General features: G+C 53.8%; 1 protein-coding gene and 1 long non-coding RNA gene across 3 annotated transcripts in view; one reads left to right on the top strand and one right to left on the bottom strand.

Moving 5' to 3' along the window:
• SLCO2B1 (solute carrier organic anion transporter family member 2B1) overlaps positions 1 to 23,639 on the bottom strand; it is a 40,271-nt gene extending 16,632 nt beyond the window's left edge. The window contains 8 exon segments of the mRNA XM_021062511.1: positions 6,494 to 6,673; positions 8,900 to 8,914; positions 9,558 to 9,652; positions 9,870 to 10,109; positions 12,967 to 13,129; positions 14,823 to 14,960; positions 16,034 to 16,164; positions 23,328 to 23,639. Of these exon segments, the coding sequence (XP_020918170.1) occupies positions 6,494 to 6,673; positions 8,900 to 8,914; positions 9,558 to 9,652; positions 9,870 to 10,109; positions 12,967 to 13,129; positions 14,823 to 14,960; positions 16,034 to 16,164; positions 23,328 to 23,613 (1,248 nt within the window). The 5' untranslated portion in view covers positions 23,614 to 23,639.
• Positions 7,262 to 26,192, top strand: LOC102160367. Of its 2 annotated transcripts, XR_002335536.1 has the most exons (4): positions 7,262 to 7,697; positions 10,247 to 10,363; positions 18,448 to 18,919; positions 20,734 to 26,192. It is a non-coding gene; the product is annotated as an uncharacterized LOC102160367 (long non-coding RNA). The 2 variants fall into 2 exon arrangements; XR_002335537.1 differs by lacking the exon at positions 10,247 to 10,363.

Here is a 26,866-nt window from a genome sequence, read left to right as displayed (position 1 = left end):
TCAGGGGCCGGGGAGGGGGGTCTGGAGGGCATCCATGGGGAGGGAGGTCTGGGAGCGGACAGACAGGAAGGAAGGTGTTTTGACGCAGGGGTGCAGTACCTGCAGGAGGGCCGGCGTGGGATGGGACCTGTCGGGTGCGGGACGTGGGGGAACCAATCTGACCACGGCCGAGAACCTCTCCGGGAGGGAGCAGGGCAGTTAGGAGGGCCGGGCTGAGGGGTCTGGGCTTTCTCCTGCAGGGGGGACTGAGAACACAGACCTCCAGCCCCTGTCTCTATGCTCTCCAGAAGTTTCCGCCTCTCTCCCCGCATCTGTTTTGAGGAATCCTGACTAATAGTGGGCTCCAGAAACAGGAAACATCTAGCCTCTGCTCAGACTGGGTCTCGGAGCACAGTCTATCTGGCCTGCGGTTTGCCCAGGTCAGCAGGTCTGGGCCGAGGGGGCTGGTCCAACTTCCCTTCTTGGGCCATATGCTGACTGCTGCAGCCTGCAGGACTGGGTCTCTGTGTGTGGTCCAGCTGGGCCTCCAGGGGGTCCAGAAACTGTCCTCAGAGGAAGCTGGGTTCCTCAAAAGATCCAGGCCAGGGCTGTGACCCCAGCCCAGGGAGCCAGTGCTGACCCTGGGGGATGATGGGGAACTCTCTGTCAACTTTCAGCTTCCATCACATGTGGCCACAGGAGGCAGCCACGGGGATGGGGTTATCTGCTTAACTTCCCATCCTCTACAGGAAGGAGATACTGTTTTCTAGCAGAGTTCCTGAGCCTCTGAGCTTTGGGAAGGAGCAGCGTGCCCCTGGCTCCCTTACAATGGGATTCTTGCAATTGGCTGTGACTCTTTTCTCTTTGGCTACTGGAAAGCTCAGGAGCAAATAAGTGGTTCAAGGATACCAAGCAAATTCATCTCCATCTCTCTCCTGTTCTGATAACTTTTTGCTGTTATTTCTGGTGTCCTGTTTCTCCTTCTTGATTGAGGGACTCAGCACATGCCTAGCAATGGCGCTTCCAGGGCCTGGATTCCACGTTTCACTAGCCAATCCACCAGGTCATTTAATCTCTCTGTAAATCAGTACCTTGATTTAAAAGAGGGGTTAGGAGTACCCATCGTGGCTCAGGGGAAATGAATCTGACTCATATCCATGAGGACACAGGTTCAATCCCTGGCCTCACGCAGTGGGTTAAGGATCTGGTGTTTCTGTGAGCTGTGGTGTAGGTCACAGATGCAGCAGGGATGTGGCGTGGCTGTGGCTGTGGTGTAGGCTGGTGGCTATAGCTCTAATTATTCAACCCCTAGCCTGAGAACCTCCATATTCTGTGGGTGTGGCCCTAAAAAGACAAACAAACAAACCAACCAAAGGAAAGGTTAATAAATGAAACTATTTCATAGAATGGAGCGCACTTAACACAAAGGGCTCAGAAGAGGGTACGATCAGAGCAGGCGATATGTTTTGGCCTGATTTATTGGCCCTGTACATGTGTTTGGTGTGAGCTGCCTCAAACCTTTTACGGAATATAGTGAAAGTAGGAGACAGAAAAGCATCTAAGAAGAATACAAGAGAAAAGGTAATTTTCCCCTTATTTTTTCTTTTAAGACCTGGCCTGATCTGTGCTAAGAATGAGCACTCCTGGTTACTGAGCTTACATATCAAGTATTAAATCACCCACTTTTTAGCATCACTTTGCCTCATTTCCTTCTTACAAAAGCCCCAAGACGTAGGTGGTATGTTTCTACCCATTTTACAGATGTCAGACTTAGTGAGTGGCCAAGTCAGGATTCACACTCTGCTGGTGTGGTATAGACAAGCCTGCTGTTGGTCTCCCTCCCTGCCACTGAGGGGTGCCTCAGACACCGAGGAAACACTTGCATGGTGCCTCCTGGGCCAGGTCAGCTACCGGGCACTTCTCTTCTGTAGCCTCCGTCTCTTCCTCTGTCAAATGCTGTATTGGGCTAGATCAGTGTTCTTTTAAAAACTGGTTTTTAGCAGCAGAAACCTTTTCTCAATGGAAATCTCACTCAAAAGACTAGTATAAAAACCCCAAGTAGAACTGGTCTGATTGAAGTGTGTGTGTAGGAGAATTCTGGTCCTTCGCCCTGCTGGAGCACACCTAGCCTCAGTCCCCCTATGGTGGCACCCTTAGGATTCTATGGGGTGCAGTTTGAAAACCACTTGAGTAGACTACCCAAAAGGGCCCTCTAGCGCCATTGTTTGGGGAAGCTCTGATCTGCACCTGCGGGAAGAGGAATCCTCTCTTTAGTTTTTGGGGCTGAGATCCGGCCTTGTACAGGCCAATGCAGTGGGAGGTGGTAGTGGCCAAGCTATGAGCACAACCTTGATTGCCTCTGGGCCTGAACCCTGCTGTCCATCAGGCAGAGTGGAGGTTGAACCGGATGATCACATGGAGTTGGCAGAACTTGCCTAGTCTTCTGCCCATTGTACAGACAGGGAGACTGAGGCCAGAGACCTTCTCTGGGTCACACAATCTTTATCTTACATATCACCATCTCCTGGATACCAGCAAAAGCTGCATTTGCTTCTAGGAGGGTATCTTGGGGACCCCTGAGCCTGGGAGGGGGTGCTTGAAGGGACTTCAGAAAGGGCACCCCTTTTATGTGCTCCCCCTCCTGTTCCTACTCACTGCAGAAGATACACATCCCATGTCTGAGGACCTGGGCCTTCTGGCTGCTGATTTTGCCTAACTGGGCCCTTCCTCCTGTCCCTCCACTTCCCCATCAGTGGCTTGAGGGGGCGAGGCCAGCCTGAGCAACCGCGAGCGGACCCAGCCAAGGCGGCCTCGGGAGGCGGGGGAACAGTTCCTCCCACATCAATATTTATTGCCCCAGAGCTGCTGGAAGCAGATCATCATGTTCTTAGTCTTCGGTTCTTTTTTAAGAACCTCTCACCCCTTCCCTCCCCACTCCCCAACCCCGTGTGCTGACAACGGAATGAATCCAGACAGCCAGACAGGTTCACAGCCGGGGAGCCAGGGTTTCAAGGCATCACAGAGACGCGGCTCTTAAAACGCAGCATCTCTGCATTACAGCAACTTCAAGTCAAGGAATTGTGCATTCTCGGAACCCAAAGTACATAGAAGATTGATTGCTTCAGGAATATAACCTCAGCATCTTGCACAACGGCACATAATGAAGAAGTGACTTGCTCAAGGTCACATGACTGACATATGACTAAGCCTGGCACAGCCACGTTCACCCTTGTTTCTTCCACCTAGTCTACCCCATGGCCCAAGTGGCAGTTCTTCTCTGTACTGATGTAGGACCCAAACTGGGGACTACCCGAAACTAGCAGCTCTGTCTCTTCCTTTCCTCTGTGATCATCCCCGCTTCTAAGAACTCTCACCCAAGTTCCAGGAATTCTATCTCATTCACATTTTGGCTTGTGCTAAGCAGAACCGGGAAGGACCATGTGTGGGTCCAAGCCGTCGTCTTCCCCGGAAATCGGTCCTCTCCAGCGCCTGCCTCCCCCTGCTTCTGAGCCCACATCAGCCTTTTGCTGTCTCTGGGGTGCCCATCCCACAGCAGAGCAGGATCCAGGGCTGTGGGGTCCCCTCCCACGCTGCTCTTTGGGCTCATCCCCTGCCCCACCTTACTGCCGATGCCCTGGTTCCTGCCTGGACCAACGCCATAGCTGTCGGATCCATCACCCTGCCCCCAGCTGCTCTCTGCACACTCCCCTATCCTTTCAGAGCCTTTCTGTGCTTAGCACCTGTCATAAAGTCACAGGACTCCCTGCTTCCTGTCCAGGGCTACCCACCCCTCTTAAAACCGGCAGGAAGGCTTTTCCTGATCTGGCCCCTGCGGGCTGGTCAACGTCAACTCTCTTTGGTCCCCCGCCCTGCCCCGTGTAGACAGCCCCTGCCGCAGTAGGGGTGAGACATGGGATGGTGAGGTTTGAGGGGCAGTGGGTGTGGGGTTAGACCCCTTGGGACCAGGTCCCAGCTTTTCCAGGCAGGGACATTTTCAGCCCTTCCTCTTATGGCCAAACTTGCTTGCTCTAAGGAGGTCCTATCTCATATTATGGCAAACATATTCAAATGCACCATCCTGCCACATTAAATTGAATTATTCTTGCTGCAAAATAGTTGACAAGATTTTTACAAATTGTCCCTTTGAAATTAGAATTACTTAGTGACAACCAACTTCCTTAATTTATTATTGTGATTTCTCAACAAATACCTCCCGTGAAATAAGAAGAAACGTATTTATATATTTCTGTGCCACCGGTTCCTGGCACAGAACTCCAGAAACGCTTGAACATAAGGGCGCTAGGAGAATCTTTTGTTCTAATATTTTGTCTTTGACCTGGTTCCTGACACAGAGCTTCTAAGATCTTTGTACTTTGCTGGGATCTCAGATGCTCCTGACTTGGACTTTTTGGACTTTCCCTTGGACTCTCCTGAGTGGTAGGAACATCCTTTGTTTGAAGGAGGTGATGCTGGCCGGCTCCTGGATGAGGACAGCTCACCAGAAAGATCAAGCCATGATTGGAAGCTTGGAACTTTCAGCCCAATTCTGCAGAGAGGGGGAGGGGCTGAACATGGAATGAATAATCAACCATGCCTACAGCATGCAGCCTCCATAAAAATCCCTGGAGTATGGAATTCATAGTGCTTCCAGGTTGGTGAACACAGCCAGTGCCAGGTGGGTGATGCACCCCAGCTCCTCGGGGACAGGGGCTCCTGTGCTTGGCTTCCTCCCAGACCTCACCCTATGGGTCTCTTTGGCTGTTGGTCTGTATCCTTATCATATCCTTTATTACATAATGCGCTGGGAAACAAGTTTTCCCCGAGTTCTATGAGCCAGTCCAGCAAATCATGAAATGCAAGGAGGGGTTGGGGGATCCTCCAATGGGGAGCTGTGTCAGACAGAAGCTGTGTGGGTAACTCGGGGACTCTTCTACCTGGGACTGGCCTCTGCAGTGGGGGTGGTCTTTTGGGGTTGAGCCCTTACCCTGTGGGGTCTGGCATTGTCTCCAGGTAGACAGTGTCAGCGTGGAGTCCCGTTTAGGACACCCAGTGGATGTCACAGAGAATTGATCAGTGCAGGAATAACCCCATGGACTTGGTCACAGAAGTACTGTGTGTCGGGGGGGCGGGGGGTGTAAAGGTGAAACAGGAATACTCTTCCTTTATACCCCGGACTTGGGAGAAGAGAAAATCTAATGCACAAATTTTCAGAATGTAAAGAAATCTATAGGAGTACTAAAGAAAAATTAATGAAGCTGACATTAATGACATAATTGAGCTTTGGGGTTTTGTTTGTTTGTTTTGCTTTTTTCTTTTTAGGGCCACACCCGCAGCATATGGAGGTTCCCAGGTGAGGGGTCGAATTGGAGCTGTAGCCTCCAGCCTATGTCAGAGCCACAGCATCGCAGGATCTGAGCTGTGCCTGCGACCTACACCCCAGCTCACGGCAACGCCAGATCCTTAACCCATTGAGTGAGGTCAGGGATCGAACCTGCATCCTCATGGATGCTAGTCAGATTCGTTAACGGCTGAGCCATGCCAGGAACTCCCATGACTGAGTTTTTGGAAGACATTTCTATTTTGTCATTTTCTTTTGTATTTTAGAGTCAGTTTATTGTTTTTCAGGCCTCACATTTTTGTGGGTACCCGGAAAACTTAGAGACCGCCGGTCTAGAATCATCTCTCCTGCTCAGTGGCCCCACGTGGTCCCGGCGTCTCCTCCCACCTGCGACCTTGAGTGCATCCTTGTACCTTCTGGGCCTCAAGGTCCTCCTTTGAGGAAAGAGCCCAAGCAGCTAAGCAGAGGGGTTCAGTGAGAGTGCCCTGACGTGCCTCGGCAGCTGTTACTTGTCAGAGAGCCTCTGTCCTCACCAGGCTGTGCCTGATTTAAGGGCAGAGCCTGTGAGCTGAGCCCAGGGTCCAGCCCGATGCCTGGCCCAGGGGAGGCATGCAATGCATGTTGGTCCCCTCACTGTTCCTGAAAAAGCCAAGTTCATTTCTACAGGCAAATCCTTTGCCCAGGGTGGTTCCACACCTAGAATCCCACCCCCCTCTCTTTTCTGCGCTTCCACCCATCCTTCAAAGTCCAGCTCGGGTCCCCTCTCTTCAGAGCCGTCTTCTCAGATGCTTCTGCAAACCCTCCACCTCCTCCTAGCTCTCATCCTTGCTCTAGCACATTCAGAATCTACCAAACGCTTTAAGTAATGAGCAGAAAGGCAGTAGGGTCGTAGTTGGGGGTGTGGGCTCAGACAGGCTTGGCTTCTGGTCCCAGCCCTGTCCTTGCTGGCCTTCTGATCTTAGGCAGGTCACTTCCATCTCCAGCCCTCGATGGCCTCAGCTATGGAAGGGACTCACTATGCAGGGAGGCTGCGGGAAGGTGATGGAGCCTGGACAGGAACGGCTTTGTGAGCTGGGAAATGCAGCACCCAGGAAGGATGAAGTTTAATGTCACCAAGGAGGACCCATGGGTGGGGGCTGGAGCCTGGAGTAGGGCAGGGATGCAAAGGGGGCTTACTTTGCTGACAGGTGAGTCGGAAACTGCCAAGACCTTGCGCCGGAAGCGAAGCTCATGCTTCTCCTTGGGCATCTCCTTGGGGAAGAAGAAGTAGGGGATGGCCGCCAGGGCCACTGCGCCAGCAGAGATGAGGAAGCCCAGCCACCAGGCACCCACCCATCGGGGTCCTTTGATGTTAGGCTGATGCCACCTGGAAGAAAAGGCCATGGTGATGTTGGGGTCAGGATGGGGTGTCACTTCTTGGTCACCACCCAGGACTGGCCTGAGACATGAAGTGGCCTGGGCCCAGAGTCAGGAGACCCAGCTTCCAGTCGTGGCTCTGACAGTTATGCCTTGTGTGACCTTGGGCAAGTCTCTGGCCTTTCCTAGGCCTTGACTTTTTCAACTACTAAGGCAATGTGTGCTGTGGTCACTGTCATTAACTTTGGAAACGGACTGCTGGGTCTGAATCCCACTGCTAACATAACCTTTGGCAAATTAGTTAATCTCTTGATGCCTCAGTTTCCTTCTCTGTAAAATACAGATATCAGTAGCACCTACATTATAGGGTTGTTGTGAGAATCATAGAAACTAAACTGTGTAAAGCATTTAGAGGAGTTCCCGTCAGGGCTCAGTGGTTAACGAACCCGACTAGCCTCCATGAGGATGCAGGTTCGATCCCTGGCCTCTCGCAGTGGGTTAAGGATCCTGTGTTGCCGTGAGCTGTGGTGTAGGTCGCAGACGCAGCTCAGATCCTGAGTTGCTGTGGCTCTGGTGTAGGCTGGTGGCTATAGCTCAGATTTGACCCCTAGCCTGGGAACCTCCATGTACCACGGGTGTGGCTCTAAAAAGACAAAAACACACAAACAAAAACATTTAGAATAGTGCTGGGGGAGTTCCCTGGAGGCCTAGCAGTGAAGGATTCAATGTTGAAACTGCTGTGGCTTGGGTTTCAATCCTAGCCCAGGAACTTTGCAGGCTGCAGGCATAGCCCCCCCCACCCCCCCGCCCGCAAAAAAGAATAGTACAGGCCCATAAATAGTACGGGCGCATAAATGCCAGAGCATGAGGTTGGAAGGTGAGCAAGGAGTCTGTAACTTTATCAAGTTCCCCAGGTGATTTTGCTCCCTTTCCAGGTGTAATTGGGACAAGATTATCCCAGATGTACCTCCTGCCTGAAGTGCCTACATCTCCCATCAAACCTACTGACTCCCTGGCAAGTCGGGTATGTCCTCCCTCAATCACCACAGAATCTGAAAACACTTTATTTCTATTTTTTATTTTTTTGTCTATTTAGGGCCATATCCGCGGCATCTGGAAGTTCCCAGATTAGGGCTCGAACTGCCTACATCACAGCCACAGCAATGTGGGATCTGAGCCGCGTCTGGGACCTACACCACAGATCACAGCAACACCAGATCCTTACTAAACCTCTGAGCCACGATGGGAACTCCTGCAAACACTTTATAACAATTTAGATGCATGATGACACCAACCCGTGAGTGGGGCTGGTTCCCGGGTGCTTGATCCTGAGCTCCTCCGGGACGGGGCCCAGAGTACACAGTCAGCACTCAGCAAATGTATCTGTAAAGCTGGGAGTGGAGCTGCCTTTGCACCGATTCCCTCCTCCACTTACTATGCCCTGGCTTCCGGGTCAGGCTGGTGGGAGCTCACACTCGCATCTCTTCAAACCCTCCGCCTCTCACTTTCAAGTCTGTGCCTGCAGTGAACATGACCGGCCCCGCTCATGAAATCCCCAGAGAGAAAGAAGGACTAGGGAGGTGGCACCCTGGTCCACAGAAATGGCACATCCACCCACGAAGGTGTCTCAGCAGCCAGGATGATGTCAGCAGAGCCAGAAACATAATCCCTTGCCCTGAGCTGGCGTGTGTCTGGGAAACTGGACTCCCAGGACTATTCCATCAAGGGAGATAGGAGTTGCAGGAGTTCCCGTCTTGGCGCAGCGAAATGAATCTGACTAGGTTGCAGGTTTGGTCCCTGACCTTGCTCAGTGGGTTAAGGATCTGGCATTGCCATGAACTGTGGTGTTGGTCGCAGACGTGGCTCGGATCCGCGTGGATGTGGCTGTGGCGTAGGCCAGCAGCAACAGCTCTGATTAGACCCCTAGCCTGGGAATCTCCATATGTCACTACCAACTCTTGTTCAGAGCTGCCTGGACCTGTCCTGACTGCAGGCGCACTTGGGCAAAAACCTGGAGAACAAGAAACAGAATCTGCTGCGTCCATCTACTCGAGCTTGCTGAAAAATCTCCAGGTGCAGGATGGGACATCTGAACAGTGGGAGGCAGAAGGCAGAGTTGGGGGCTCAGAGCTGCTTGGTGACCAGCAGGCAGCTGAGATGCCACAGTGACCTGTTCTACAAAGACGCCACTCCCATGCCCCTTAGGGCACCAGAGATGGAACCTACCCAAACTCCTCCCTCCTGGCTGCCTTCAGACCAAATTTTGGTCCCACTCCTTGGGCCACCTGACTATTTCCTGGAGCAGAGACTGCTGTTCCCCAGATGGTGACCTTGGCACAGGTTGCCAGGCTCCGGGGTTGTCAGAACTGGTAGAGTCCTTAGAGGTTACCCAGTGGATTTCCCACCTGAGACAGGCTCAGGGTAGCTGAGTCCTGCTTCAAAGTTCTCTCCAGCAGGCCAGCGTCCTCTCTGCGTCATCTGGGGCTTGTTCCCCCTAAAGATGGGAGCCCTCTATAGGCTGAGAGAATATGTGGCCCTGTCTGCCCCACAGCGTATCCGAACGTGGGGCTGGGGGCCTGGGCCAGCTCAAGGGTGGAACTGGGTGAGGATCTGTAACACCAGTGATAACTACAACGCCCCATTCACCGTAGAGCCTATGGCTACCCTCTCACCACATTCTGACTGCAGCCTTGGGAGGTGGACAGGACAGAGCATCTCAAAGATGGGAAGGCTGAGGCTCAGAGAAGTTAAGAGGTAGGTCTAAGGTCAGTGGGACTGCTGGGATTTGAACCTGGGTCCCCCCAGGCTCAGTGTCTCCTACGATGCTCAGTGAGCTGGGTCTGCGTGCTCCTGGGGACAATTGCGTGTGCCGAGGCTCACCTGCTGGCATTCGATCGATGTCCACGTAAAGGCGCAGCATGAGGCCTCCCAGCCCATAGGCCATGCCTGGCCCCATCATGGTCACTGCAAACAGGATCCCTGCAACAGGATGCCTAGGTCAGGCCCCACTGGCATGGCTGCCCGCTGCAGGTCAGCGCCTGCCCAGCCTCCCGTGAACGCGAGCAGCCCATTCCCCCGCCCCTCAGGCCTGGGAAGCTCTCCAGGGCCTCTCTGGCCACATGGAGCAGAGGTCAGGGACTTGTACCCAGCCCGACCTGGCCCCCGCTCAGAGCCCCAGGCGTGGCCGGGTCCTTACCCAGGTAGAGGGGTGAGTTGCTGCTGTGGGCAAAGTCGTCGATGTAGGAGATGCCAAAGGGCTGAATGGGCACCCCGCCCACGCCGAGGAGGGTCTGGGCTGTGAACATGATCCCTACCACGGCCAGATGCTGGACCTCCGTGGAGCCTGAGCAGCTGCTGTTGGACAGGGCTGGGGCTGGGGCTGGGGCCTTTCTGGTGGGCAGGCACAGGGATGCCTCAAAGTCCTGAGACAGGTCCGCTGAGAGGTGATAAAAAGAGAAGAGCAGTCGCTAAGACTTACAGCACTTATTGGCGCAAGGTACTGTTCTGAGTGCCGTGTGTGTAAATTATCTGACCCCGCCACAAACCCAGGGCATGGGCGCTCTCATTTCGCAGATGAGAAAACTGATGCTCAGGCAGCAACCAGCAAGGGGTGGAGCCAGGATTGGAACCCAGCAGTCCAGCTGCAAGTCCATGCTCTTAAACGGCCCTGTGCCACCTATCTGAGCAGAGGTATGTGGAAGTGCCATGGCCATGGTGGCTCCTGGGTGGGGGTGGGGTGGGGCTATTGAAGGAGGTAGAGTTTGGACTCGGGGAAGAACAAACAAGATTTTCCAGAAAGAGAAGGTGGGGAGAGGTGTTCCAGGAAGAGGTCACAGCACATGCAACACCAGGGGCTTGAAAGTTCCGCAGGGCTGTCTCAGGGTCAGGAGCAGGCTGAAGGCAGGGCCTGGACCTCGGAGGGCTCTCATGCTCTTGGCCTTCATTTTGGGAAGGGCTCGGTGTCAGCTTGGGACACAGATGCAGGGTGCAGTAAAGGGACATTTCTTAAATTAGTACCAGACATTCGTTTTCTGTAACTCACCAATATTTGGTGAGCAAACTTAAAGAGACTCTCATACTATTATTATCCCAAATGTGGGTCTAGGAGGGGCCTTCTGTCCGTGGTTGGCCCCGCCCTTTCTGAAGCCATGTCCACCTGGCCCAGAGAGCCACTCTCTGGAGCTGGAAAAAGCCACGTGAACCAAGGGCAAGGACCTAGAGCCTCACCCGAGGCTGCATGAGTTGAAGACGGTGAGACTGACAGAGGCCATTGCTCAGCCCCTCTGGGTCTTGGCGTCCTCATCTCTCAAACAAGCTTCCTCAAATGCAAGTTCCACAAAAACATGGATTTCAGAAGCAGAATGATCCAGTAGTTCAAAGCAGGGGCTCTAAGGGCCAGGCTACCTGGGCATCTCAGTGCTCGACTAGCGGCTGGCCTTGGGGAAGCCCCACCCTCTCTGTGCCTCGGTTTCCTCATTTGCAAAGTAGGATAATGATAACACCTGCTCAAAGGGTGGTAAACATTAAGAGTGATGAGCGGTGCCTGTGTACAGGGCCTGCTAGACATTAGATAAGAGGATTATACGGCTCTGTCTTCTTTTTCCACCCCGGGGTCCCCAGAGCCCAGCAGAGGGCCTGCACATAACTATTAATGAGAATTAATTAATTACTATTGGCTGAGGAATGAGTGAAGGAAATAGCTGTGACCGTCAGAGCAGGTGGTATTTTGGGGGTCACCACGTCTGGTTCACCCATTTGACAGATGTGGACACTGAGGCTCAGACAGGAGAAGGGCTTTGCGGGCCTGGGGTTTCCTGGGGGAGTAGCAGGGCGGTGTGCGGCAGTGAGCATGAAGAACGTGTGTGATCCTGTGCAGGAAAAGCTCTGTTAAAGTGAAAATTCTGCACAGAGAAATGCGAGGAAGCATCATTCTTCAGCATCCCCATCCGGCCTCTGGACAGTTCTCCGCTCAGGCCCCGACAAGCACTCTGCCTGCCAGAACTTCCTGCCCCCACGTGGCCATCACGCATGCGTCTCCCGCCACCTGATATGCCCCCTCTCTCTACCCTGAGGCCCAAATGCCACCTCCCCCAGCTCACTCCATCCTCCAGTGTCCTTCCCCTACTCAGGGCTCTACGGCTCCCTGGCCCCGTCTCCCCAGGTGCCGGATTCTCCAGCCTGTGGTGGGGCCACCCATGCTCATGCCAACCCTCGCTCCCTTGGAGCTTCTTGAGGGCTGGTCATATCTGCTCCACCTTCCACCCCTGGGCCTGGCATGGAGTAGGAGCTCCGGGGTCTGAGCTGGTGGGAGGGCGAGGGAGGAAGGATGCTTTCTGACAGCCCTCCTCCCCTGGGAAGCCTTCCAGGATGTCAGGCTGGACTGCGGGCTCCTTCCTTGGGCTACTACAGCCCTGTCCTTCCTTCTTCACACAATTGATACCCTGGGCAGGGGAATGGGAGGGGTTATTTGTCTCTCTTCTCTCCCAGACTGGGAGCTCCCAGGAGGCAAGGACTGAGTCCCCTGAGAGGGTCCACCACAAAGTAGGCAGTACTAGGGTTTCTTGGGTGGACCCCATATGGGAAGGGGTGGTGGAGGGGGAGTGGATGGGCATGTGGATGGATAGGTGGGCGGATGGGTGGGCAGGTAGGTGGACGGATGGGTGGATGGGTAGGTGGACAGATGGGTGGATGGGTAGGTGGATGGATGGGTAGACCGGACAGGAAAAACTGCTTGGGTCATTCTCCAAGGGATAAGCATTCATCTGTCAAGGTGATTCTCACAAATCCCACTGGGCTAAACAGAGGCTACACTATTCCTAAAATTCTTTCATGTTTTTGTCTGTGCATTCACTCACTCATTCTTTCTTTCATCAATATCATGGCTTCTTGTGAGGCTTAAATGCATCAATACATGTAAAGTGCTTAGAAGAGTGGTGTCTCATAGGTGCTGGGTGATACTGCTATTATTAGTCCACAAACATCTCCTGAGAACCTACACATGCCAGGCCCTCGATGAGGCTGTGTTATTAATTCACCCCCACCTCAAGAAAAGACAGTGACATACAAGCAGGCCCTCACCCCTCTGCCCCACTACACCCTACCTCCCTGCCCAGGGCTGCCAGAGGACCCGCTGGGGCTGAGACTGCTGGAGGCAGTGGAGTGAGTGGGGGGGGACTAGCAGACATGCTGGGAAGCTGGGCCCATCCTGACCTATGGAAGCCTGGGGATGGGCCCTGGTGCACGGAAATGCAGCAACTCCTGTCCACCCTCAGCCCACCCCCTGCTGCTCTTACCAGGGCTGGTGTGGTCATAGCGATACGGCTCTGAGATGAAGTGCGGGACAGTCATGAGCACGCCTGCCACGGTCACAAGGAGAGCACCATAGCCAATCAGCCGGGGGCGATGCACTCGGCTGCCGAAATAGCTCACGAACACGATCAGGGCTGTGTTCCCCACCTGCAAAGGGATGAGGGGACCCATTAAAGTGGAGCAGGGGGCCCTCCGTGTCACCATGGCCAATCTTGGTCTTCCCTTCTATAGAATGGACTAGCTGTCTGAATACGAATCATTTGGGTCCCTCTTACAAATACCGATGCCAGGGCTTCCTAGGAAGGGCCCCACTGCTCCCACTATGGAGAGAATTGAGAGCAGCGTGGACAAGGCTAGAGGTTCAGTTTCATTCTAGAATACGGGTTGGAGCCCGGGTTAGAACTTGGGGTGGTGGGGCAGTCAAGGAGAGGGATCTGAGCTTCCGGGACGTCCTGAATGAGTAACAAAGTCTAAAGCCAGAGGACTCAGGCTTGGAATTTCAAAATCCTCAGATGTGGGTGCTGGAGGGCACTTGAGGGCATGCAGGAAGGGCAGGCTCTGTGTCGGACGCTGGGTGTGTACCCCACTCAGCTGCTTACTGGCCGATCACCAAGGATGAAATACTCACCCTCTGAGCCCCGGGTTCCTTGTCGGCCGAGTGGGGCAGAATTAGCAGAGGGCCAGTGGGAGGGCTGACCCTGGGAAGGAGGGCCATTCTCCATTTTATAGACGGGACACCGAGCCCTGGAGTCAGGGAGCGACTTGCCCAAGGCCCCAGAGCTATGTAATGACGTTCCCTTTCCCCCTCTGAGATGGGGAGTTGGGTGATAAGGAATACTGAGGCTGTGGTGCAGACTGCAGGCCTTGGTTGGGAGGAAAGTGACACATCACTTCTGGAAAGTACAGATGGCCGGAGTTCTCCTTGTGGCTCTGCCATAACGAATCTGACTAGTATCCATGAGGATGTGGGTTCAATCCCTAGCCCTGCTCAGTGAGTTAAGGATCCAGCATTGCCATGAGCTGTGGTGTAGGCCGGCAACTGCAGTTCCGATTCAACCCCTAGCCTGGGAACTTCCATATGCTGCAGGTGTGGCTCTAAAAAGACAAAAAAAAAAAAAAAAAAAAAAAAAAGGCTAGATAGCCAAAGGACCATTTTGTATTGTTTCCTGGTTACTAATCCGATTACACTGTGCTAATGTACTCTATTCTTTTTGTTACAGATTATCTTAATGGTAGGCCAGGGTAATAAAAGAGATTAAAGAATTCAAATAATTCAAAAAAAAAAAAAAGGGCGGGAGAGAATTTTACAGAAATCTGCAGAGGGTGGGGTAGAGAGAGAGGGTTCTGCGGACAGCGGCCTTCTCCGAGGGTGCAAACATCTGGTGGGGGAGGGGCTGGGCACAGCTGGACTCTGATCTCCAAATCCACCCAAAGCAGCTTGTCTACTCCCCACTGCTTGGCCGTCCGCCCAGAGGCAGAGGCCCATGGATCCTGGGGCACCTCCAACCCTGGCATCCTCCCCGCCCCCCCCAAGTCTGCCTTGGATCTGATCTGAACCTCTCCCACTCCTGTGGAATTGACTGCCTCTGATTCCTTCCTGGGACAGACACTAGCTGGGTGCCTGGAAAAAGCTAAAGGACCCGAAAGGAGAGTGGGTGGATATGGGGACCCTGGCTAGCTCTGAAAGCCTCCCCCGTCCCCGTGCCCCAGCAGAGTGTCCCCAAGGGCGGCTGGGAAGTGGTTGTGATGGGGTTGCAGGTGGCACTGGGAGGGAGGGGCTGGGGTGGCGGGGGTGGAGTCTCCGCAGGGTCTGCCCCTGAGGCTGCCCCGGGGCCAGTACCTCGTTGAAGGCGGCCAGCAGCCCGGAGGTCTGACTGGAGAGGCCGAAGCGCTTCTCCACCGTGGAGATGGAGCTCTTGAGGTAGCCGGAGATCATGAGCTGCGCCAGCTGCAGCAGGCTGTGACACAGGACGAAAAACTGCGGGGGCCCCCGCGGGGGCGGCAGCAGCGCGGGGGGGGGGGGGGGGCAGGGAGACGGGTAGGGAGACAGAGATGGAGATGGAGGGAAAGTGAGGCCATGAGGTAGAGAAACGAGCCAGAGGAGACAGATAGGCAGCAGCAGAGAGACGGAGGGAGGCAGAGACCAGAGCAAAAGGGGAGAGAGAGAGAGAGTTAGAGAGCAGCACACGGCTTCTCACCTGGGCCTAAAACCTGGAAAAGCCGTCCCGGGTGCCTGGGGGTGTGGCAGGCACCGGGGACCCACATGAAAGCCAGAAAGCAGGGTCTTCGTGGGGCCCAGAATGGTGGGAAGCTCTCTGCCCCTCAGAGCACCCGTCACCAGGCTGGACTGGAACCCCCTCCCTGTTCCACCACTCTGCCCCTTTCTCCAGGAAGCTCTCCGCCCCACTCTGTGCTCTCTGGAAGCTCCCCTGGGTGGCCACCTGCACACAGCAACCCCCCCACCAGCTGCCCAGCCCCACCCCACCCAACCTCACCCACATACCCCACCTGCCTGCAGTTCTACAAAACTGGCAGAATTTCTAAGGAAAAAAAAAAAAAAAACTTGCTTCAAAGAATTAAAAATAGAGTGTTTATGCCAGAGCTTGAAAAATAGTCTTTGTTCTTGGTTTCCTCATCTGTGCAGGAGGGTGACATCCCTGCCTTCCTGGGTTGCTGTGAGAACTAAAGAAGATGATGCGGGAAAGGTTCCAGCGGATGCTTGGATGTTTAGTGCTGCCCCTGGCGGAGCCAGAGCTCCCAGGATTCATATAGGTTCAGGGTCACCAGGTCCTGCTCTTTCCTACCAGAAAAAGAGGTGGCGAAAAGACTGGCCCCTCACTGCCCCACAGAGAAGCCCCTCGGGAAGGAGAGAGCCTGGGCCTGGAACTGAGCTAAGGGCTGCTACCTAGATCGCTGCCACCCATTCTACAGGAGAGGAAACTGAGGCTCAGGGAAAGGGAGCAATGTGCTTGGTGTTTCATGGCCAGTAAGTGGTAGAGCCTGCCCTGCGCAGCTCGGATAACCCTGCACCTGCCAGGCCCTGAGAGGTACCTTGATGCTGTGGAACACACTTGGCCTCAAGTCCTGAGGATGCAGGCTGGCTTTGCCTCCAGGTGTGTCTTCTGTGCCCATCATGGCCTTGGTGTCTTTGTCTGGCACCTGGAGCGCCTCACCCACTGGCCCTGTGGGACAGACAGCCGGGGGTGAGAGTGGAGATGACCCAAGCAGCCCAAGGTGTTTCAAGGGGTGGTGAGAACCTGTCAGCCTTCTTGCATCGTAGGTGCTGGAAGGGCCCTTCCTGAGAAGGTGGGTGTGTGCTCCATATGCCCACGCTAGCCAGATCCCACTGGGACCGCCTAGTGATGCCTTCATTTCATTCCTAGCATAAAGCATCCTTCTAAGGAGAAGATGCTGCCACACAAGCTTTAAGCTGTGGCCTTACTGTAGAAATGCACAGCCTTAGCCGCCCTGGGGCCTCTAGCTGTGAGACATCCAGGGCTCATGGAGGCTGAGTCTCGGTCTGTCTGTCTTGCTCAGTCTAGGACCAGAGGTCTGGGACCAGGTGTAGGGTCAAGGCTTGGTCCAATGTCAGGCCATAAAGGCTTCACCTAGGGTTAGTTTTGGAGAAATACCATCACCTCCACAGGGCACCAGACTACATGTAACCACAGAGCTAACCAGCCCAATGCCCAAATCATGCAGGAACCGTGTTGCTGGGCTGTGCAGAAAGGGCCCTCAGAGGTCACCCCATTTAACCCCTGCCCATCCACCCCTGGTCAAAAAGAGGCCCCAAGTGTGGAGATGCCTCAGGAGGCAGAGCTGGGTTAGAACCTGGATCCTCGGCCCCATTATGCATGTACCTCCCATGGTAACCGCGGTAACCACGTCAGGCTCCCCCTCACTGCAGCCCTTTCGGAGGCATCTCTCAAGGTCTCCTGACATGTAATCTCAGCGAGGAGCCAGAAGTCTGGCCTGGGGAGATTCCACCCCTTCATTTAGAATGAAAACCACCTGCACCTCCTGGCAGGCCAGGCCTCCTTGGCCTTCCTCCCCTCCGAGGCCCCACTTCCTGCGGAAGCCTCTCCATTGTGTCAGATCCCTCTCAACCTGGCAGGAGCTTCCCCTCATTCAACAAACTCCATGGGGAAGCTGAACACTGCCCTGAGGACACTTCTAACCCAGAGCGGGGAGGTGGGGACTCCCACTCCATCTCCAGACCTGGAAGGCAAACTCAGGGAGGAGGGTGACAGAGAACCGCCACCAGAGAGGGTTTTGTGCTCCTCATAACGAGGTACCTGGAGCCGGAGGAATTTTTAAAAATTAAGATATAATTCACATACCATAAAACTTACCCTTTCAGAGTAGACAATTCAGTGGTTTTAATATATTCAAAAAGTCATATACCGTCACCACTACCTAATTCCAGAATATTTTCATCACCCCAATAAGAAATCCCATACCCATCAGCAATCATTCCCCATTCCTCCCTCTCCCCAGCTCCTGGCAACCACGAATCTATTTTCTAGCTCTCTAGGTTTGCCTGTTCTGGATATTTCATATACATTCATGTAAATGAAATCATTAAACATGTGGTCTTTTGGGACTGGCTTCTTTCAGTGAGTATAATTTCTCACGGTTCATCTACGTTGTGGCATGAATCAGTACTTCATTCCTTTTGATGGCTGAATAATATTCCAGGGCATGCATGTGTATCTATCACATTTTGTTTATCCACGTATCTCTTGATGGACATTGGCGCTGTTTCAGGTTTGGTGAACACGCATACACAATTTTTTGCGTGGACAGTTGTTCTCAGTTCTCTTGGGTATACAGCCGGAAGTCAGGCTCTTGGGTCACATGAGTTAACACTCGATGTTTAACTTTCTGAGGAACTGTTTTCCAACACTGACACTCCTGCCAGCAGTGGATAATGGTTGCAATTTCGCCACATTCTTGCTAATACTTATTATGGTCTGTCTCTTTTTTTTTTTTTTTTCAGTTCTTTCACAATCTATCTTGACTTATCATGGGTTTTTTTTTTTATTTTTTTTATTTTCCCACTGTACAGCATGGGGGTCAGGTTATCCTTTCATGTATACATTGCAATTACAGTTTTTTTCCCCCATGTCTCTTTGTTTTGTTTTTGTCCTTTTGCCTTTTCTTGGGCCACTCCCGCAGCATATGGAGTTTCCCAGGCTAGGGAGTCGAATCGGAGCTGTAGTTGCTGGCCTATGCCAGAGCCACAGCCACGCAGGACCCGAGCCGCGTCTGCAACCTACACCGTAGCTCACAGCAACACTGGGTCCTTAACCCGCTAAACCAGGCCAGGGATCGAACCTGCAACCTCATGGTTCCTAGTCGGATTCTTTAACCCCTGCGCCACAACGGGAACGCTTGGTCTGCCTCTTTGATGAGAATCATCCTCATGAGTGAGAAATGCTATCTCATGTGGTTTTGATTTGCAGTTTCCTAATGACGGATGAGGTGGAGCATCTTTTCCTTGCTTATTGGCCATGTCTTTGGGAAAATGTCCATTCAGAGAGCTTGAGGAATCTGGCTGAAGAAATGGAAGCGTGTGTGACTAGAGAGATGTCCCTTTTCAGAGGCCTGAGCACTCAGAGGAAACAAAGGAGATACTGAAGCAGAAGTAACACCTGCCAGGGAGAGCTAAGTGATTGGCCTAGGTAAGGGGCGTGGAGGGGGCTCTGTGGAGACCCCTTCGAAGGAGAAGAGAAGGTCCAAGCCAATGTGGCCTCAGGAGACTGATGGGACCGTTCCTGAACCCCGGTTCCTCTGACAGCAGAAACCAGTCACGGATTCCAGCCCAGATCCTGTGCGACGCGGATGTGCGGGCTCATGTGCCTGTTCTACATGCTCCTGAAGCCTTGTCCACAACGCGCTGCCTCTGTGCTTCTGCGGAGGACCCGAGGCTCGCAGGTAACTAGCTCCGCTGGCTCTCACTGGCGCAGGAACTCAGGCCCAGGTATTACCCTCAAGGGGCCAGGCCAACCAGGTGAGGAGGCTGGAGCAGAGGGTGGGAGGGCAGAAGTCCCTGACCTGGATCCCCAGCTCTGAAAGAAACCCATGGGATGGATGCGGGAGGGGTCAAAGGGTTACTGGGCTAGCGTAGACCCTTCCTTCTCCCTGTGGTTCAGTCTATAGCGTGCGCCTCTGTGTGGACGAGGGAAGACCTGGCCCCGTTCCCCTGGGTTCTGGGAGCAGCCACCAGTCAGTGGCCAGTCAGTCACTAACCAGGGCTGGTCAGATGGGTCATCAGCCCCCTTTTGGCCCTTCCCGTGAGCCGGAGGCCGCCACAGAAGGGCTGGTAGTAGACGGTCCGACCCCCGATAAGGAATAGAACTCCCTCGAAAGGAGGGTCCGAGTCCAGGGCTGTGTGTCCACCTTATGTGCTGTCTCTGAGGCCCTTCCTGTCCTGGGAGGGTTTTTTCAAGGACCAGTCCTGACAGGAGAGAGGGCAGCTGAAGAAGTGAACATGGGCCGGGCCAGGGTGGCCTACAGGGATGAGGGGAGACGCGGGGAGCCAGGCCCCAGGAAAAAATTCCAGCCTCTCCCTCTCCTAGGTGGGCAGCCAGTTTTGGGGGTCCCAGGAAGGCCAGGTGGTTCCAAGGGCTGGCAGCCCACAGCCCCAGAGCTGCCAGGCAAGGGTCTGTGTGACTGTAGTGGGTCACGCAGCTGGTCACAGACACAGGCACCCTCATGTCCATCATCTGGCAGGTCACCAGTCCACTAGTCCACTGTCCTTTAGGAGACTTGTCTGCTGGGGCTGTCAGTTGACCGCCTGCCCTGCCGCTGCTCAGCAAGCTGGTCAAAGAGTGACTTTGAAAGCCTGCCAGCCTGAGACCTTCCGATCAGTCTGAGACTCTGGGGGTCTGCCAGGCAAAGGGTCTGTCTTTCCCTTGACCAGGAATCTGAGTCTTCAGGGAAGGGGCCAGGTTCCAAGAGCAGCCTGACAGGGAGGGCTGCTTTTCTCGGCCTCTTTCCTGGAAAGGCTCAGAGGCCTGCCTTCCCCAGCCACCTCCCAGCTACAAAGAGCAAACCTCAGGCAGATCTGGGGCTGCAGGTAGGTTTCAAAGTCCTCAGACCTGGGTCTGAACCGCAGCCCCATCACTGGTCTGCTCTCTGAGCCAGGATGTGGGACTGTTCCCTCTGTAAGGTGAGGATGTAGCATCTATGTCAAGCAAAGACAGCTCGGTGCCTGGCTCAGGCCTGGCACACAGTAGGTCGGTCCCTGAGGGCGGATGCTGTCCCCTCTCCTGATAACCTTCAAGAAGCTCCGAGGTTCAGGGCCCAGCTAAACGCACTTCCTTCCAGGCAGGCCTGTCTCCTCCACATCAGGGCCCCCTGTCATCACCGTCACTCCTTCTCTGGGTCATCTCTCCGCTCCCATCCCAGCCCATCGTCCGCAAGACCCAAGACCTGGACCCCCTCCTGCCGTGCACATACTCTAGCTGGGGAGGCAGCTGCCCAGACTGGAATCCTCCAGCTGCAATCCCTCTGTGCGACCTTAGCCAGCAGCCCCTCTGCCTCCTCGTCCTCATGCAGGGATGGCAATCCCCACCCACCCTGCAGAGAGCACCTGCCGAGAGCCAGAAACTTCCACACCCACTCAGCCTGGGCATGCCTTACCGACTATGTGAACTTGACTTTGCTTTACCGCCTCATTAGCACTTTTTCTTCTTACTGTTCTTACACTGAGCAGCCCCAGCAAATGGTTTGATTTTTTATTACAGGAACTTCTGGAAAGACAGAGCGACTCTTCAAGGGGAACCATCAACAGAGTGTGCACCTCAGATTCTTGGAATATCTTCCCCCCAAATCCTCGTCTTGCTCTCTCTACCAACACAATTTTATCATGATTCTTTCCCAATCCGAGGCAAGCCTCCCTCCCCCACCCCCTCCCCATCCTGCAGAGCCGGCCTTAAAACAAACTTCCAAATTCTCAACAAATATTGACCTTTCCTCCCCACTCTGAGACACTGCCAAAGCTTGGAGAAGTGGTGGCGTCCCTTACCACAGTAAAGAGACTTTGTCTGAGCGGCAGAGTGTGTCAGGAATGTGCAGGGAGCCAGCAAGGACATAATGCATCATAGGTGCACCGTCAGCATGGTTCTCCTCCCTGTCAAGTGCAAACACCTCGCCTGCCTCCGTCCTTGCTTTGGGACCTGAAGGAGCGTGGCCGAATCTAGAACCCAGGAATGGATGGAGAGGAAGTTCCATCCTGGAGGGAGAGGGGGAGCGAGGAGGGCTGGCTCCCTGGCTTGGCCCCACCCCCACAGGAAGTGGGAGGATGGAGGACTTTGTCCTGGGGTTGTGCTATGCGCTGGGCTGGGCACACGCACCCATCCTCTGAGCAAACCATTAGGGTAGGTGCTATGAGGAAACTGAAGCAGGGAGAGGGGATGGGCTCTTCCAGGTCCGGGGCTGGTAAACGGCAAAGCCTGGGCTGGAACTTAGATCTGCCTGTCCCCTGACACCACAAGGTGGTAGCTGCCAACGATGGACTTAGGACAAGTGGAAAATGCTCCTCAGGTAGCCATTTCTTTTTTCTTTTTTTTTTTTTTTTTTAAATGTCTTCCTTAGGGCCACACCTGCAGCATATGGAGGTTCCCAGGCTAGGTGTCTAGGTGTCCAATCAGAGCTGTCGCCGCTGGCCGATACCACAGCCACAGCCACTCGGGATCCTTAACCCACTGAGCAAGGCCAGGGATCGAACCTGTGTCCTCGTGGATGCCAGTCGGGTTCGTTAACCGCTGAGCCATGCAGTAGCCATTTCTTATTCTGGTCCGGCTTCCTTCCAGTGAATTTTCAAAGGGGGTTGTATGGAGATAGTCAGCCATTCCACCAGCTGACTCTTTTTAAAAAAAATTTTTGGGCCATGCCCATGGCATGAGGATATTCTCAGGCCAGGGACTGAACCCGAGCCACAGCAGTGACAGGGCTAAATCCTTAACTACTAGGCCACCAGGGAACTCCCTACCAGCTGACTCTTGAGCAAGTCAGTCAGTCAGTCACGGGTCGGTAAACACCTGACTGGCCTCAGAGAGCACGGTCCGGGCGAGGCGGGACAGAGAAAGGTGCTGAGAAGGACGTGTGGCTCCCGTCTGGGGGACGTGCTCATGACAAAGGTTAAGACTCTTAACCAGGGCCCAGGTTTGAACTCTGAGGAGGGATGTGGTGAGAAATGCCGAGAGAACCTGGGAGGCTTGTCGCATCCTGAGGCCGGAGGAGGAGGGCTTAGCCCAAGGAGGGGTAGGCAAAGGCCACATTTTCTCCAGAACTTTCCAGCCTGTCTCTCAGCAGAGACAGCACAGACTAGGATCACGTAGACCCAGTGTGGCCTTGGGCCAGCAACGAGACCTCTCTGAGCCTCTGCAAAATAATGTCTCGCGTCTCACAAGGGTCCCATGGGATGATGTTCAAACTCCGAGATGTCCCACATTGTCGTCTGGTCAGTGTTTGCCCTAAATTCGCCAGGGAGCAATTTCCAAGCCTGGCACCAGGCTTCAGAACCTACATCCTCCTGTGGGACACTCAGCCCCAGTGTTATTCTCTCACCTCCTCCTGATCCCCGAAGAGGCACAGGCACATCTGGAAGCTTCCTTCCGCTGTCTCCTGTCTGCCCTTTCCACTCCATCCCTGCCTGCTGCATTCTAAGGCCATTTGGGGTTTCTTTTGATAGTCTCCCCGTGTGAGAGAAAGAACGACCTCTCGTCAACACCTGCCACCACACACGCTTTGCTGGGGCCATCGGAGGAGCCAGCAGAGAGAGAACACAAGGCAGAGCCCTGGCCAAAAGCTCCATATGCAGCTGTGTGAACTGTGCACCATGAGGTGACCAGCGCCCTCTGGAGTTGTGCAGCGCATAGCAGTCCCGCCTAAGGACATCTGACTCTCAGATATTTTTCTTGGCCTTGCATAATGCTGGCTTGCTGAGTGTTTTTACGTTAGTTGCCAGCATCAGGAAATTTCATATAAAACTCCCAACTTTTGTTTTTTCTTGGAAGATTAGTAGATCTGGCAACACTGGGCCCACATTTCCAGTCGGGTTTTTTGTTTTGTTTTGTCTTTAGGGCTACATCTGCTGCATATGGAGGTTCCCAGGTAGGGGTTGAATCAGAGCTGTAGCTGCCGGCCTATGACAGAGCCACAGCAGCACAGCATCTGAGCCACATCTGTGCACCACAGCTCACGGCAACGCCGGATCCTTAACCCACTGAGCGAGGCCAGGGATCAAACATGCTTCCTCATGGATGCTAATCAGATTCATTCCCGCTGAGCCACGATGGGAACTCCTGGGCCCACGTTTCCATATGAAAACACTCACCTGGTCTCAGACTGCCGACTTTCATGTGGCGATTTGGCCTGTCAGAGCCCCTTTGGGTCCACCTGGCCACCTTAGAACCCTCTTCGCCGGCCTTGAGCTTCCCCATCTGTGCCCCATAGCAGCCCTGGGCCTGAGGCGTCTGCTGGCCAAGAAGCCAGGGCTGCGTTAACCCTCTGAGAGGTGAGGCGACAAAGCCAGAAAGGGCCGTGACTTGCCCAAGGTCGCCATGGAGGGGACAGAGCTGTTCTCTGCTGGTTCTAGGAGTGAGGATGAAGATTAGTTCCATACATCCTGACAGCTCAGCAGGGCAAGTGGCTGGGGTCCCAGAAGCCAGCAGCCCAGGGCTCTGCTTTCAGGGAGCTCCCAGGGTGTGTGTGTGTGTGTATGTGTGAGATGGTGAGGCAGACATTTAACAGACATGTGCTCACTCTGTGACACAAGGAGTTCCAAATCTATAGAAACATAGTGAGAGGTCCCAGCCTACACTGGAAGGTTCTAGAAGGCTTCCTGGCAGAAGAAACATCAGAGTAAAGGGCAGAAGTATGCAAGTGCAAAGACTGCTCAGGGAACAAAGAGTCCAGCAAGACTGGAGCGCCGGGTTCAAGGTGAGGAGGTGATGCTGAGATGTTGGAGGGGCTAAGCTCTGACCGCCCTTGAACACCAGACAGGAGGGCTGGGCTTTGTCCTGAGCCCAGTGGTGAGGTCTGATGTGGCTTCCTGGGAAGACGTCAGGTGCCTGTGGAGGGTTAGTGGAGACGTCAGGATGGGCCTGGGGCTGGGGAGACGGCAGGGGTGGAGTCCAGGGACCGAGTGACCGGAGGGCCTGGGCCAGGTCATAGCAGTGGGGTGTAGAGTAATGAGCTGATGGCCCCCGGGGAGGTGGGAGGGCTAGGACTTGGTGGGAAAGCAGGTGGGTGGGGAGTAGGGGGGACTGAGTTGTCCTGGGGTCAGGGAAGCGGGGAGAGGTGAGGCTTGGGTCTGTGTACCCCATTGAGGGCAGGTTTTAGGGTGATGGTCTCAGATGTGGTGAGACTGGGCTGGTGAGAGTCTCTAGGGGGCGATGGCCAGGGGGCTCTCAGTCTGGAAGGCCTGCAGGCAGAGACCGAACAGGAGGCACACATGGGCAAACTCGCCTTGAGAGGGAGCAGCCCCCACCATACGACCTGATGGAGGAGGACAGAGCAAGAGAAGGAACCCATCCTGCCACCACAGTCAGGGGCCAACACTGAGCGCGTGGGGGGCGGGGGGGCGCGGTAGTGTCACAAAGGAGCCGGGATGTTTCTGGAAAACCTACCAACCTTATACCTTCACACCAGAGCGCAGAAAAGGAAATATTCCCAGCAGCACTGGGCCATCCGTCTGTCACAGTGATGGGAGAGACCGCTCTCCAGAGGTGATGGGGTGGGAGGAGGCCGACCCCTGCCTCCAGCCCCTCCTACCCCCGAGATTGTCCTGGGCTCCCCAGGCCTGCCGGCTCCCCTGCCTAGCTCCGGAAGCCCATGCCAGCTGCTTCTCCCTCCGCAAACCTCACCCCTACTCCTGATCCAGGTCCTCAGCCCTTTTTCAGGGAGGCCAGGCTAGTCACCATCCTGCATGATTTACGTTCCCTCTTACCTGCTTGATTAGCCAGTGGACTCTCCCAGACAGAGGCTGTCCTCTCCTGGGTCCTGATGGAGCCTATCAAGTTCCTGTTGAAACCCTCTGGGCCAGAAGACTTTGAAATCAAATATTTGTTTGCCCCACGGTGGCTCTGACCTTGAGAAGTTGATTTAGCCTGTCTAAGCCTCAGCGTCTGCCCCCGAGCACAAGCATTTTGGGTAGGATTAAAGGAAAATGCCCTGCCTGGTAGGCTGTGGTCCTTAACAACGGCTAACCCCCTTCCCCCCAACCCCATCTGCAGCTTGGGACTCCAGACACCTCAGCCTCCAGGAGGTCAAGGCCACCCCTAGTAACCACTCTTCTCTGGCCCCAGGAAATGCTTGCCATTCGCCAAATTCATCCTATGCTTTTTCCGCTTCTCAGCCTTTGCATGTGCTGTTCCCTCAGCCCGGAGTGTCCTGCCTTTCCAGCAAACCGCTTCTCATCTTTCAAGCCTGGCCCGCCTTAAAAACATGATGGTTGAATTGAGCTAAACTGAATGAGGGAGAAGAAAAAGTTGGGGTGGGGGTAGGGGGTTCTGGGGAAGCAGGGGCTGCAGTGTGGGCCTGGGCTGGGGTGGGAGCCGTGCGGGGACACTGAAGCTTTCACTTCCCAGTGTGGCCTCACGGGCGCGGGTGAGGGTGGTCTCTGGCTTTGGACTTGGCTGTCATCTTTGGGAAATTCCTCCTAGCAAGACCCTTGGATGGTCTCTTGGGAGGACAGCATGCGGCAGGCATCCAGCTGTTGCTTTCTGGTGGTTTCCAGGCTGGGTCAGAGACCTTGTGCTGGGACTTTCTAATCCCGATTCTGGCCCTGACTATCCCATCTAGACCCGAGATGACCCAGGAGACAGTGATGGGGGGAGGCGGCAGAGCCCTGAGCCCACAGGGAATCTGGATCAGCCTCTTTAGGCCTTAAACACGGCACCTGAGGCTCAGAGACATGTGGCTATTGACTCAGGCTGCAGCAGCTCTCCCCAACCACGAGTCCCAGCTCATCTTTCTTTGTGCTCACATTATTCCCCAAGGCCCCATTGCAACCCCCCTCACTCCTTATCATGAGTCTTGAGTCCTCACTAAGAGTAGGCTTTCATGACTGACAAGGGATTAATCTCCAAAATATGCAAACATCTCATGGAGCTTAATATAAAAAAACGAACAACCTAAGCAAAAGAAATGAACAGAAGAATTCAACAGCAATGTCTCCAAAGAAGACAGAGAGGTGGCCAAAAAAAAAAAAAATATATATATATATATATATATATATGAAAAGACGTTCAACATCACTAATTATTAGAGAAATCCAAGTCCAAACTACAGTGAGGTACCACCTCACACCAGTCAGAATGGCCATTATCAAAAAATCTACAAACGATAAATTCTAGAAAGGGTGTGGAGAAAAGGGAAGCCTTCTACACTGTTGGTGGAAATGGAGGACAGTATGGAGGTTCCTTTAAAAAAACTAAATATAGAACTACCATATGATCCAGCAATTCCACTCCAGGGCATCTATCCAGAGAAAATCACAATTTGGAAAGATACATGCATCCCAACGTTCATAGCAACACTGTCTACAATAGCCAAGACACGGAAGCAACCTAAATGTCCATCAACAGAGGAATGGATCAAGAAGATACGGTACATACATGCAATGGAATATTATTCAGCCATAAAAAAGAATGAAATAATGCCATTTGCAGCATCATGGATGGACCTAGAGATTATCATACCGAGTGACGTAACTCAAAGACAAATATTATGCACTATCACTTATATGGGGAATCTAATAAAAATGATACAAGAGATCTTATTTAAAAAACAAAAACAGGAGTGCCATTGTGGCACAGTAGAAATGAATCCAACTACTATTCATGAAGATGTGGGTTTGATCCCTGGCCTCGC

The sequence above is a fragment of the Sus scrofa genome, chromosome 9 (genome assembly GCF_000003025.6).
Source record: "Sus scrofa isolate TJ Tabasco breed Duroc chromosome 9, Sscrofa11.1, whole genome shotgun sequence".
Classification (NCBI taxonomy): Eukaryota; Metazoa; Chordata; class Mammalia; order Artiodactyla; family Suidae; genus Sus; species Sus scrofa.
The sequence above is the reverse complement of the archived record's forward strand: the minus strand, read 5'-3'. Positions and strand labels throughout refer to the sequence as shown.